The following is a 14382-nucleotide window of genomic DNA, read 5'->3' as shown; positions in this document are numbered from 1 at the left end:
GCCCGCTTATTACCGCCCAACTGCAATAACAGGACAGACAGGTAAACAAACGGCAATTGCCATGACAAATAGAAACGATGCCAAAGTCAACATTTTCGCACGGGTCGCAGCAATAAATCCTGCGGAGTCTAGAGCAGATGGCTTAGTGTTCCTTGCTGCACCGCTCGGAGGCTGGGAGACCAGAGCAGAAGTAAGCACCTTTGTTTTATTTGCCGACCTTGGCCAGCTCATTGTTTAAAAAAGAAAGAGGCGCTGCGAGCCGGGTTTCCAAAAGCGCGATGCGCCCTTCTTGGGAAAGCGACCCCAAGAGGGTCGGCCGCGCCGCGCTCTCCGCCTCCCCTCGAGGAGGAACACAGGTGTCCCACGTGGCTCCCGCCCCGGCCGCCCCTTCCCCGGGCTCGCAGCGCCCCCTGGCCCGAGCCGGGTCCTGCGGCGCGCTCTTCGCCGCGCGGGTCCGGGTGAGCCCAGCCCCGAGGGGTCTGCGCGCGGCGTCCCGGCTCTCGGCCTGAGGGGGGCGCCGCTTCCCTCCTCGCGCTGGCGGGGGCGGAGAGCCCCGCCCCCAGGCGTGCCGGCCCGGCGTGCCGAGACCGTGCGGCCCCGCGTGGACGCGGCGTCGGCGCGGCGGGGTGGGTTCCGCTTTGTCTGCGCTCCACCTGAGCGCGGGGAAGTTGGCGTTCCGAGGCAGGGCGCACCTAGCGCGCGCGCTCTCCGGGATCCCCGCGGTCCGCCCCGGGCGAGCCGGCGGGGGCGCCTAGGGAGCCGGGGAGCAGCCCCTCCCATGGGTCCCCGGCACCAGAGCGCAGAGTCGCGGGGCGCGGACCGCAGGTAAGGGGACAGGGGCTCGGTGTCTGTGGGTGGAGGAGGGAACCACATATTACAGCGGCCCTGCTCAGCACGGTCTTGGAGCCCCTAACCTGGCTCGCCTTTTGAATAAAGGCTTTGGGGACATGCCCAAGCCTCCCTCCTCCCATTTTACACCGCATATGCAGGTGTTAAAGTCACTTCCGTGCCGTTTTCCCAAGCAGCCGAGTGCCCTCATCCAGGTCTCTGCGTGCAGAGTCTGAGAAGGGCCCGCTGCCCTGAGAAACTTGCCCTTGGTCTATGGAAAGGCCAAGGGATGTATCCTCCATGGTGATTTCACCTGTTGGGACACCCCCCCCCCCCACTGGCCAGCTAGCCCGGCCCTGCTTCCTGCACTTCTCCAGCTCGGAGCCTGGCTCTTGGGATGAGAAAGGGAAGAGGCTCAGAATTGCACTTTAGAAACTTGCCAGGGTGGCCACCCAGGCAGAAGGGAAGGGAGGAGGGCACCTTGCTGTCCTCTCATTGTGGAATCAGTGGCTGTCGAACTGAGAGGGGTCTTTCCACGGGGACACCATGCATTGTGTTTGGTGTCTTGGACTGAATAATCAACCTGTACAATTTTCAAATGATGTGGTCCTTTAAAAACAACCCCCCTAGAACTTCTAAGTGTTTTATAAATTGAAGTCTAAAAATTCGAGGTCTGCTTTTGCTTCCACTGTGAGATTATATTAAGAAATGTTTATTTATTGAGAAAAGAATCTGGAGAAGAGAAGGAAGCAGAAAACTCGAGAGATCTCTGCAGTTGGCAAAGGTCTTGGGAGTTAATTTATAAATGCTGCTGGCTTTCAGTAGCCTGCAGCCATTCTTTTCCTATGGCTGATGGGGTACAGAACTCCAGTAGGCTGTTCTTTGTGTGGGAACTGGCCCTTGCTCTTCTTTTGTAGAAACCCAGCTCAGAGTCATCTCTTAATGTGTAAGAATTTCCCAGACTAGGTCCCCAGGCACATCCTGAGGGCCAGGGGGATTCCTTCCTTTCTACATCATACCTATCTGACTGAACACCCATCAAGAACTTTAAGCCTGATTTTAAATTTTCTTTAAATCTGGTTTTTGGTCTATCATCCAGAGCTTCCCCATTTTCCCTCCCCCTAAAAAGGCTCGGATTCCTGGAATGAATTGGAGTCAGCTGCTCATGTTTTAACAGATGAGGAAACTGAGAGCCAGAGAGGGTAGAAAACTGCTGGAGGGAGAACAGGAGAGCCTGCCGGGAACCCTGACTCCTGGGTTTTTAATGAGCTTCCTTAACAGCATGGCCGTTAATTGGCAAGTGATGACGTTGATTATAAGCTGCTGGTGAAACTGCAAAAGCTTTTTAAGAGTGTGCCCACCAGGTGTGCATCTTATGCAGTATTTTCACTGCATCTCTGACACCTGGGAGGATGCCGGGCACAGGGCAGGTGCTTAATAGTTTTTATTGACTAAGTTAGATTTCATATAATTATACCAGTGGAAGGGTCAGCCACACTATGAGGCATTTAGAGTAGGGGTCCTCACACAGGTACTTAGCAGATCAGTAAAAAAAAGAAAAAGAAAGAAAGAAAGAAAACTTTTAGTTGGGAACACTGTCACAGAATGGCTGATTGTAAATTTTATCCCACAAGGATTTTTTTTTTTAAATAAGACACACCCCTCCCAACATCTTCAAGGCTATCAGAAGTCTCTTGGGGACTCTGTACAAGGGACGGGCTACCCTGTGCAACACCCTGCTTCAGCGCCTCCCCAGGCCTGCAAACTGGGACAGCTGAGCACACGTGAAGTCCCTTCCTTTGATTCACCCCTTCATCTTCCAAACAGCTCCAGTCCGCCTACTCTTCCACCTACACAGCTACCTGCTGGGCTTCCCTGAGTATGGTTACAGTCCTCCTCCCCTCCCTTCCTTTCCTGATCCTGCGTCCCTTCTCTTAACTGGATTTCCCTGATCTCCACTGAGGCCGCTTTGCCCTTGCCCAGGGGACTTTGGCTCAGTAAGTCTCATGTGATCCTGGCAACAACTTTTCCAGGTCGTTGGGACGGGTAATGTCACCGCCATTTTTGAAAGGAGGAAATTGAGTGACTTAAGTTAAGGAGTTTACCTGAGAGGTTCATGCTCAGGTCTCCGGATGTCAGACTGGTGCTCTGCTGTCCAGCTGTCTACTGCACGCTGCTTGTCTCCTCTGGGCTGCCTGCGAGAAGACCTGGCCCTGACTCTAAACTTGCGATCTGCCAGCTCTTCGACCGTGGGCCCCAGCTTCTCCAAGACTCTTTCCACATGTATAAAAGTGGAAATGATCATGTTGACTCTATAGGGTATAAATATAGTTAAGTTATTTAACACAATGATAATCTTTTACATTTAGAAATTATTATACATTTAGAAAGTCTTTTATTTTCGGGGGGGCTTTGTTTCACTGGGTCTTTACAACACTTTGTAAAACAAGAGTCACCCCATTTGACAGATGATTGAAGTGAGGAGGGGGTGGGGGAAGTTGTTGCTTTCAGAGTCACCTGGTTAGAAGCAGAGCTAGTCTGGAACTCTTTTTTCTGGACTTCCAGTCCTGTGTGTGTGCTTTCCAGAGTCCCCTGGCAGTGAACTTGGGTCCTGTACAGCTTCAATAAAGGGTTTTCAAATACCAGCAAAACAAACATCAAAATCTTTTCTGGCTAAAAATGCCTCTTAGCCAGTACAGTGAGTGTGGGGAGCCTGTGATTTATGTCCATCTGCCCAGCTTTCTCCCCAACCATCCAGGGAGTCAAAGGGCAAATTGTTGGTCCCTTGGTGCTGATTTCTGGTTACCAGACTCTTGGGTTCTGAAAATTTGTGATTCTCTTAAAGGGAGCATAATTGCCCAGAGCAACTTTTAAAACGCTCTTCTTGCCTTATCAAACTAGAAACATGTCCACTTCCCTTGACCGTCAGGGTGAGAGCCAAGTATTTTGCCAAATAGACAAGGAAGATACTTGTTACAGCAAAAGACCAAGGGCTTCCTGGCTGGGGACTTTCACCTCTGATTTTAAGGTCTTCCTGTTCAGGTGTTGACTGTTCTTGTAAAGGGTTCAGATTTCTATCCCACGGATTGAGAGGAGGCTGCCAAGGACTAATCTAATATTCGGGGCTGGAATTGCATTTTGTAAGGAGGTGGCAGTGGTTTCCTTTTTCACCCTGCTTTCATTTTGTTTCCAGTTGTAGAGGAGGAGGTGGGCATTGTACTGCAAAACTGCCTTCAGCTGTCATTCCTTTTGCCCTTGTTTTTCAAAAGTAGTCTCATTTGGCCTGCCTTTCTTCCTGTCTCATGGGAAATGTAATCCCTGGGCAGCGCAGAGTGTGATTTTTTGCTGTGCCCTGCAGCAAACTTCACTCATCTGCTATCCCAGGTGCTGCGTGGAACCAGGATTTGAAGATAACAGTCAAATAAGGGGGTGGGGGATGGGGAGCATCTCGGGCCATGTGTAAGAACCAGAGAGGCCAGGAATAATGTGTGGGATTAGTTTGAGTAATGGAACAGAAAGGAACAAATGTGATGAGCTAGGCATTTGGTAATGGAAGAGGCTTGACAAGGTGTACCTGGGGATGAAGGATCTGTTTCTGCCTCTGGGTTGCGGACCACTCCCGACTGCCTTGTACAAGAATGCAGAGGGTTCTGGAAATCTTCTCATTAGGTGCTGGAGCGTGGGAGTTGCTGGCAGGTATTAGCAGATGGAAGACGGCCAAGGGGTGGGATTCAGGGTGGCAGATTTTTAATTATCCCTTTGTTCCTCTATCCTGACTCCTCAGAGTCAAGAAAGTGACGATTGAACACATCGCTGGGAGGCCAAAAGGGAGTCTGATCCACTTCTTAGCTGTCTAACCTGGGGCAAAAACTCATCACTTCTCCGTGTCTCAGTTTTCTCGTCTGTAAAATGGGGGCAATACACTCTCACAGGCAGGCTGTGCAGATTAGGAGAGAGAAGCCCCGTAAGTACAGAGCCCAGTACTGGGCACTTTAGTGAGTAAATGCTTGCTAGATGGTAGCAGCTCTCGGTTTTTACTGTGGAATTCATCCTTTTAGAGAGTTTTCAGATGTAGAGTTGTATTTAGAATGTTGAATCGGTCTTGCAGGAAAGTTTTGCCATGTGAAGCGGGGGAGCACACTGAATATTTGAGCTGACTGGGTAGGGATAGATAGTAACTATCTACTAACTAACCCTTCACCAGCGTCAAAATCACATTAGTTTCATTTATTTTGGTGTAAAAAAGAACTTGATGAGTGCGGCAAGCACAAAGATTCATCAGGACGTTGTATCTTCCCTCCAGCCCCGCTGCTGGAGGTGAGATGATGCTCAGTTTGCCCAGCAAGCACCCGTCTCACTTGCTTTGTGCCAGGCCCGAGCAGCTTGCTGGGGCTCCAGCAAAGACTGAGATGCAGTCTCTGGTCCCTGGGGCATTTGCCACCTGGCAGGCAGGACAGGTGACTCAGCAGACAGTTTCAGTGTGGGCTGTGTGACAGTGGGGATTGTGTTGGAGGAGACAGGGAGCTGCTGAGGTCCTAGTCAGCACCGGACGACCCAGGCACTTACGAGGGGGCATCTGATTTCTTACATGGATTTGCACATTGCCAACATAAACTTCATTTTAATGAGCAGAAACTTAGGAGGCTCTGGAAAAACATTCATCTGGGCGAGCAGAGACATGTGACAGGGCAAAATGGGTCTGCTTAGGTTTGTCACCTGGCAGAGAGAGGGGCCTGCATTCACTGAGCGTCTTGCTCTGCGGCAGGCACCCTCCCTCCCTCCCTTTTTTACCTTGTCCTGGCTTTGTGAAAAATTAACAGAGTCCTGAGCCTCAGAGTCCTGCCTGTGCCCAAGGTTAGAAGCTGTGATCCCAGCAATTCGTCCTGAACTGCAGGGCTAGACAGCACTGAGGAGCGCTCTGCCTTTGCCCTGCCCTGGCCCTCGTCCCCAGGACTCGCCCCTGCCTGGCTCCCACGCGGCAGGTGGGGACTTGTCCCGCGGCTCTTGTGTGGAGTAAGGAAAGAAAACACGTCCTTGGGGAAGAGGAAAGTCTGTCTTGATGTCTTGAAAGGCTCAGTGGTAGCCCCTCCACCAGCCAGTGTCCTCTCTGAGTCCCTCTTTCTCCCTTTGATTATGTCTAGGAAACTCTTGCCTGCCTTCCTCTTGCAAGATCGAGTCTTCGATTTTCACTTAGATTTGGTGAGGATGTGAATCCACTGAGTTATTTGAAGCCCAGAGACTCTCAGCTGGTTGGGACATTGGATTTAGTTTGCTTCAGAAATGTTTTGAAAACCAACAAGCTGAATAAACAGTAGGGTAAGGTCTGCCCATTGCGGGTCCATGATGGAGGGGAGAGCTAGACGGGATTCTTTTAAAACCAGAAGACACCTTGGCAGCAACTGATCCAACCTCCTCATTTTGCAGGGGGAGGAGCCACGACCCCTCTCAGGATCACATGGCATGAGATGAGAAGGGGGTCCCTGGATCCAGGGTGCAGGCTGTCTGCCACCATGGGGCAGGGGTGGCTCCTACCTGTCGCGGAGTCACCGTGTGCCAGCTCAGTGTAGATGGAGTTCAGGGGGTGGCTCGAGGACCCTGAGCTGACCTCGGCTCCACGAGTAGCATGGTTAGAGGAAAGTGTGCTGGATTAGGAGCCGGAGATTTCAGCCTTGTTATCACCTAGGACTCCTCCCCTTGTGAGCCTCAGTGACCCCTTCCCGCCATCTCTGAGGTGTACACGGCTCACTCCCTGAGTCTCCTCTTGACTTTCACACCATAGCGCGCCTCCTGAGGCTCGGAGCACAGACCCAGGGGATGGGCATTGTCCACAAAAGCACACTCATACCACTGGTTGTTCCTGTTTCCTGCATTTCGGAGTGAGGTCTGGCCATAGCACCTTGATGAACACAAGCTGGGTCATTTTTAACTTTTCTGCAAATCAGAAGAATCTGTATTTCCTGTTTTGACTTTGAGTTTCAAGGTAGCCATTGCTCTCAGCCCGGTTAGCAAATTCTGTGAATTCAGAGTCGCGTTCTGTTTGGTTTCTGCAGCTGGGAGGTGTGTTTTCATTGTCCAGGCAAAGGTAGTGGAATTGCATCAGACATGTAAGACAGTTCATCTGAGTGAAGGTTAAGTTAAAGGCACTTAGGTGAGTGGCTGAAGAGGACTAGGAGACTCCTGCTGAATGTTTTGGAGAACTGGCCTCCCCAGTGGAGGTTGGCGGGGGTGGGGAGTCGGATGGGTCTGAAGGACCAGGATCTGTAAATGAAAACTCGGGGCTTCTGCCTTGCTGTCTCTATTCTTAGGTGCAGGAGGGTGGCCTTTATCTACGATGTTAAAGGGACTTTCTCAGCACATCAGGTTGGAGTGAGTTTCCCCGCTGCGTGCTGCATGCTTATTATATACCACCTGCAGGGACTGACCTCCTCTCTCATCCCTCATCTCTAGAGGGATGTAAATAAGCTCGTTTGTACGTCCCCTGGAATCCTGTAGTATTTCCCTCTCCATATCTCTGCTCAGGATTTCCTCTTCAGAACTATCTCCTGATTGAGCATCAGTGTTATCTGTTTAGCAGAAAGAAATGTGTGTTTCCTTGTTCTTCTAAGTCATTTCTTAAAAGACAGGTTTAATGCAGAAAAACTGTAGGATGAGATCTTGAATGTATTGGATCCCAAAAGACGAAAGAATTTCTAGAACCTATTAAGACATTTTTAGATTTTTTTCCTGCCAAGTTATGCTGGGGGGAAAAAGTCTAAATTTCATCTCTCTGATCCCTTTCAGTTTTTATACTGCATGTACATTCACCAAAATATAAGTCTGTCTGAATTGTGCATCATATCTTTGTTATTGGAATGATAATGTGTTTCTGGGCTTGCAGATAAAATTAGAAGTAAACTTCAGACATGTGCCCTTATGGAATCAAAGTTATGGTCTATAATTTCTTATGAAAAGCTCTTGGTTGCCATCCTTAATATCTGTCTCAAAAATCGATAAGTAATCAGACCCTATGGAACTGAATTTTACCCATACTACAAGCATTATTAAGCAATAAAAAGTTTTACAAGAATACTTTTGTTTCTTCCTCAGCTGCATGACTGTTTTTCAGTAATTTGGAAAGTGCAGGCTGGGTGACCTTATTGGGTTTCAGAAAATGAAGACTTTGAAATCATTCAGCCAGTCAGAATCTAACTCCTTGTGAAGAAGTGGAGCCACTGAGAAGGAAGGTCTTTCCCCAGGGTCACCTGGCTGGTCAAGACCCATGATGAGCTGGGACTCAGGTCTCTTAAGTCAGGACACGGCACACCTTGCCAGAGCCTGTGAAGGAGCTGGGGTTTTGGGGGTGGGTGTCTGGGGAAGATGTTAGGCTGTTCTTTAAAATCAAAGTCATTGGATTAACAACACAGTCAAAAAATGGACAAAAGACCTAAACAAACATTTCTCCAGTGAAGACATACAAATGGTCAATAGGCACATGAAGAAATCCTCAATATTGCTAAGTGTCAGAGAAATGCAAATCAAAACTATGAGGTATCACCTCACACCAGGCGGAATGGCCATCATTAAAAGTCCACAAATGATAAATGCTGGAGAGGGTGTGGAGAAAAGGGAGCCCTCCTACATTATCGGTGGGAATGTAGTTTGTTGCAGCCGTTGTGGAAGACAGTATGGAGATTTCTCAAAAGACTAAAAATAGACTCACCATGGGATCCAGCAGTCCCATTCCTGCGTATATGTCCAGAGGGAACTCTACTTTGAAAAGATTAACATGCATCCCAGTGTTCATAGCAGCACTATATACAATAGCCAAGACATGGAGACAGCCTAAATGTCCATTGACAGATGACTAGATAAAGAAGTTGTGGAATATTTATGTAATGGAATATTACTCAGCCATAAAAAGGAATAAAATAATACCATTTGCAGCAGCAAAATGGATGGACCTGGGGATTGTCCTACTGAGTGAAGTAAGCCAAAAAAGAGAAAAATACCATATGATATTACTTATATGTAGAATCTTTTTTTTTAAATGATACAAATGAGCTTATTTACAAAACAGAAACAGACTCACAGATATAGAAAACAAATTTGTGGTTACCAGAGGGGAAGGCAGTGGGTGGAGGGATAAATTGGGAGTTCAGGATTTGCAGATCGTAATTACTATATATAAAACAGATAAACAAGGTCCTACTGTATAGTACTGGGGACTATATTCAATACCTTGTAATAGCCTATAATGAAAAAGAATATGAAAAGGTATATATATAAATCATTATGTCATACACTGGAATTAACACAGCACTGTAAACTGACTTTACTGCGATAAAGAATAAATAAAATAACAACAACAACAAAAAGCTTTGCAGGGAAAACCAGAAAAAAAAAAAGTTAAAAAAACAAAAACCAAAAACCACTGGAGCAGAGTCTTCCATGGCTTTGAGGGAACTTGAGGCTTCTCTAGGCTGCTGTGGTTATCGTGGCGAGGACCAGCCTCTAGGGTCACATTTGTGCCCCAGGAAAGGCTGAGCTGTTGCCATCTTGTTTAGGGGTGTGACTTGGGGAGCTCACAGAGCTGATTACTGCTGCTTTTTTTTTTCCCTTGTCCTGACCCTATAGTTATGTCAAGATGCCCTCTTTCCTGTTGCTGGAAGCCCTCTGCCTTTTCCTGTTTGCTGGAGGTAAGTTTTCTTGGTGGGAGGGGTGAAGTATTGATTTGGTTTGTCTCACATCGTGTTGATTTTAACTTCTCTTGAGTGCATCAGTGTTTCTCCACTCCATGGCCACCTGCCTTGTTGAAGCCACATCATCTGGTGCTTGGACCATTGCAGTAGCCCCCAAATGGTCTCCCTGGGTTCACCTGGTCCCCCTCCATCCTGTTATTCATATACCAGCCACTTCAAAATGCAAATCTCGTCATGTCTGGACCCCTCTCCACTCCTATCACCTACCTGAAATTTTAAAGTAATGTCCCATGACTCTTAAGAAGCTCTGCCTGATCTGACCCTCTGCCACCTGGTGTCCCCTCTGGAGCCCCCTCCCTCCATCCTTTGTGCTGCAGCCCACATTCCCTCCAGGCCTGCTCTGCACCCTTGCTCCCTGCCACCCTAGGGGTTCTCAGTTAGCCCCTCTGCCTGGATCACTGCCTCACCCGAACACTGCTGCTCTGGTGAACTCCTGCTCATCCCCTAGCACCATTCCTCCTGGACCCCCAGATCAGGACAGATCCCTTTATTGAAACCTCCTGTAGCCCTGTGTCCCTCTGCTGTGTAGCATTTAACATAGATATGAGTTTATTTCTGTGCAAATTAAAAAAAAATTAGTGTCCATCTTCTCCACCAGATGGACATAAGCTCTATGAGGAACAGACCCTGCCTGCTCTTTGTTCACTGCATGCTGTGTAACCTTGGCACCCAGCCGGGGCTTGGCACACATTCGGTGCTCAAGAAGTAGCTTCATGAAGGAATAATGGGGCAAATCAGTGTTCTTTTTACTTGCCGTTTTGGCCCTCCTGGGTTCTAGCCTCTTTGAAATAAGAGATGGTAGAAAGGAATGGGTGTGTTCTGTGGATTGCTGTCTGACAAGTAAGAACGAGCGGGCTGGGTGGCCGGCTGTCCGAGGCTGGCTCAGGATCGTCCTGTGGTCCCTGAGGCTCGGCTGCGGTTCCTGCCTGGTTTATGTTTCCGCGAGTAGGTGTGCGCACCCTGCGGGGTTGGCTGCTGTCACCACCTGCCTGTTCTCCGGGGCCTCGGAGATGAGAGAGGCTGGAAGAAGGGTGTGGTTGCTCAGCCCACCTCTCCCCTCTCTTGAAGTCCCGTGGGTGGACAGTGTAACACAGCAGCTTCATTACCGAGGGACTGGGGAGGAATGAGACTTGTTTGGGGACAGGGCCTGAATGCGGTCCCTGGAGGCCCAGACACAGGACCAGTTCTGTTTCAGCTCATTGTGAACTTCACTCTCTGTAGTCTGTTCAGTTTACAGAGCACTTGATCTGACCACCCCTAGGTTGTACAGATGGGGCAGGGGAGGCCCAGAGAGGCTGTGTGACTTGCCTGGCATCACACAGCTATCAGTAGGTGAGCTGGGATGGAAACCTGAGTCTCCTCCCTCCCAGGCTGCCCACCCTTCCCGGACAGGAATGGACAGGCTTTATCTCTCTAAGCCTGTGCTCTTACCTGTAGAGTGCGAGGGTTTGACTAGATTAGTGATTCTCAACCCTGCCAGCTCCTTAGCACCGCCTGTCCCCCCCAGCAGATTCAGGTTCTGGAGCCCAGGTAGGTGGTCCTCAGAGGGGTGGGCTGACTTGGTTTGAAGAGGAAGCAGCAGCCACACATTCATCAGCTCCCTGTTCAGGGGGAGCTTCTGCAGAATCCGGAGGTGGTTACACAGGGAAGAAGTGAAGATGTCCCCCAGGTACCCACTCACCTGCTGTAACAGCCGAGCACGTGGTACAGAGTTACGTTAGCCGAGCCACATCTGGAGTGAGTGATCTGCAGTCACAGAGCCCACCCTCCCGTCCAGGGCAGTGGCTGGCCAGTTTCCAGCTGGAGAACTTGCTGGTAAGACATTTTTAAAGGAACAGTGTCTTCCTACAGGACGTTAGGGATTCCTCAGCTCCTGGGCTCTTTGCCAGTATTTTGTAGGCACGTTCAGGAAAGCTTAGTGCCTACCTGCTTTGAATACAGGGTCAAAGGGTGTGAGCATTTTTATAGCTCTTAATTCATTTGGCCAAACTGTGCAGAGAGCCGGGCTGGGCTCTGTGGAGGAAGGAGAAGGGGGAAGTGTTCCTGCCTTCGGGGAGCCTCCGGGGGAGCAGGGCTCATGGGAGCAGCACCGCATTATGGGGTGGGCTGCAGTGGGAGCCCCCCAGGTTGGCAAGATGTTGGTGATGCCTGAATGCAGTGATGCAGAAAGCTAGTTTTCTGGGAGACCAATTTGCTGAATTATTGAGTGACTTTTGTGTTCTTTTGTTTGGGTTTTTTGGGGGTGAGGTGTTGCCACTGCCTCTGTCCTAACATCAGCCATGTTTTATGGAAGTGGAGGTTTTTGTTTTTGTTTTTGTTTTTGTTTTTTTTTCTATAATCAGTCTACTGTCTGTATTGTAGTTTATGTCTTGTTTCTGCCTCTGGTAGCAAAACGGCAGTGGCAGGTTCTCGCAGACCTCATGAAAGAAGGTCTGATTTTTTTTTTGTCTGATAGCTTTTGACTGGGGAGCTAATTGCTGGTTCAGCATTTTGGCCTTGAACCATCTTCCCTGTGAGTAGAGATTGAGGGGAGGGCATGTCAGGTGGGCAAACTAAAAAATCTGGTCAGAGGAGAACTAGGAACTGGTTTAGTTTGCTATTAAGGAGACTAGTGAATGGAGAGAAACCAGAGTGGAGCTGGGACCACTCCCACTGTCCTGGCAGGTGCAAATCCTCTTGAACCCAACTTCTCTGTGTGGTATGATACCTCCCTCCCTCGCCGCCTCCTGCACCCCCACCTTTACCTCCCAGCAGCCCCCCATTTCACATTCCTTCATCTGCCCCCCTTCCTGGGCTGTCCTGCTCCTGGGCTCTGCCCACCCTCATTCTGTGCCCTCTGCGCTTACTCATAGGACATTGACATTTTTATTACTGAATTATTTTTTTTTTTATTTTGCAGTGGAGGTAATTAGGTGTACTGATTTTTAGAGGAGGTAATGGGGATTGAACTCAGGACCTCATGCATGCTAAGCACGCATTCTACCACTTGAGCTATACCCTCCCCTGGACATTGACATTTTTAGAGCATCTGCACGTTTACTTCTGACATCGACCATGCACAGTTGGCTTCTCAGATAATCCTTCCAAGTGGCACCCTCATTGTCTTCAGGACTTCCATCACGGTTGGCTCGCCGTTCAGCAATCCTGACCCATTACCTGTTCTGAAAGTTTATTTTGTAAACAGTTATTGACTGCTCACAGGCCATGATTACAGTTTTACTGGGTTCTGTATAGAAGAACAAAAAATGTATTCACGCACTTCGTACCCCAAAACTTTTCAGCCCTTGTTCATACTCATTGCTTTGAAGGAATATATCAGTGTTTACTCATAGTCCTGTCTCTTCGGATATTTGTTATCAGCAGCATTCCTCAGACAGATAACACCAAAGGGAGTGTCTCAATGTGCCTTTTCCCGTCTCTAAAGTTGTTTTTCCTTTGGATCAATTCCCAGGTGTGATACTACAGGGTCTAAGGATATAAGCCTTTTTATGACTTACTTCATTTGGCCACGTTGTTTTCCAAAGGGGTGTATGTACCAATTTACAGTACCACCGCTGGAAAAGTTTTTTCCTAATTTAATCTTTTCCCAGTTGCATTTAAATTTATAGCTTGATCATCTAAATTTCATATTTAACAGAGTATCCCACTGTTTGAATCAAAGTGTTTTGTCACCTGTTTGAAAAATTTCCCTTGTGCGTTTCTGCAAATTCTCTTTCTTCTATAAATTGTCTGTTCACATCCAAGGTTAATTTGTATGTCAAGAAACTACCCCAGAGGGGCACCCAGTTCTTATGCCTCACCAGGGACAAAGTTTCAGATAAAGGAATGTCATTTAAATGCTGACACTGTTTCCAGCAAGTTGCAAAACAACAATGTTTATACTATTGCCGAGAGGAACCTGGAAGGGCAGGACATGCCGTACCAATCCCTGAAGCTCACTAATGGCGTTTGGATTTTGGCCAAGCTACGTATCCCGCCAGGAAATCCCAGTCACTCGCTGTCACTGAAGTGTGGAGCTCCTGAAGTCTCCCAGTACATCTCTTGGGTCTATGACAGCATTTTGAAAAACTGACAAACTGGTCTGGTGTCCTCTGGCCATCCTGTGATCAGTGCAAGCCAAGAGCTCATAACTGGAAGAAGTTGTATTGGCGTGTAGACGCTGAACCCGAACACACTGAAGCCACTCGCCGAGGTAGTGACCAGCCTAACCTGTGCTAACGTTAGGGCACAACCTGCTGGAGAGCTTTAGCTTCCTGTGAACATTTGTAACCACTGCTTGAATCACCTCCCACCTCTTGCCACCTGCCGCTCTCTGTCCTTCCTTGTGGGCTTCTCCGTCCGGTGCCGGTGGCTGGCATTTTCAAGAGTAGTTTGATGTTTTGTAATTGAGAGCTTGCTTCAAAAGCAGAAAAAGACAAAAGAAGAAAATATTTTAAAGCAAGGAGAAGTGTCACTGAATTGTAAAAAAACAAACCCCAAAACTCGTCAGAATCACTGGCTGTCTATATTCCCTCTGTATGTACTTTTAATTTTTCTCTTCAAAAAACCCAAATTTAAATGCAAAGATACTTGGGGGTGGGTGTATAGCTCAGTGGTAGAGCATGTGCTTAGCATGCGTGAGGGCCTGGTCCAATCCCCAGTACCCCACCCCCTAAAAAAAAAAAAAGAAAGAAAAAACTTAAATGTAAAGATCCTTGATAGAAGTCTGGGAAGGTGGCGGGGTGGGGGGGGCTGTTTGTGTTGTCCATCTGGTAATTTTTAAGATACAATGTCATTAAACCCCTCGACCTTCCTGTTTTCTCTCTCATTCCCCGTT

At 48.5% G+C, this 14382-nt stretch overlaps 1 protein-coding gene across 6 annotated transcripts in view; it reads left to right on the top strand.

The window, feature by feature from the left end:
- The first annotated feature begins 498 nt into the window (after positions 1 to 498).
- Positions 499 to 14382, top strand: part of VWA2 (von Willebrand factor A domain containing 2) — a 48591-nt gene continuing 34707 nt past the window's right edge. For 3 of the 6 annotated variants that reach the window (XR_012510123.1, XR_012510124.1, XM_074373582.1), the window contains exons 1-2: positions 527 to 825; positions 9442 to 9503. Coding sequence is in view for 3 of the 6 variants with exons in the window: in XM_074373582.1 (XP_074229683.1) it covers positions 779 to 825; positions 9442 to 9503 (109 nt within the window). In the remaining 3 variants the exon portion in view is untranslated. Of the gene's footprint in view, positions 826 to 9441; positions 9504 to 14382 lie in introns of all 6 variants that reach the window. The other 3 variants (XR_012510125.1, XM_074373583.1, XM_074373584.1) reach the window with 3 other exon arrangements.

This window comes from Camelus bactrianus, chromosome 11 (genome assembly GCF_048773025.1).
Source record: "Camelus bactrianus isolate YW-2024 breed Bactrian camel chromosome 11, ASM4877302v1, whole genome shotgun sequence".
Lineage (NCBI taxonomy): Eukaryota > Metazoa > Chordata > Mammalia > Artiodactyla > Camelidae > Camelus > Camelus bactrianus.
This window is presented reverse-complemented; position numbering and strand designations above follow the sequence as displayed.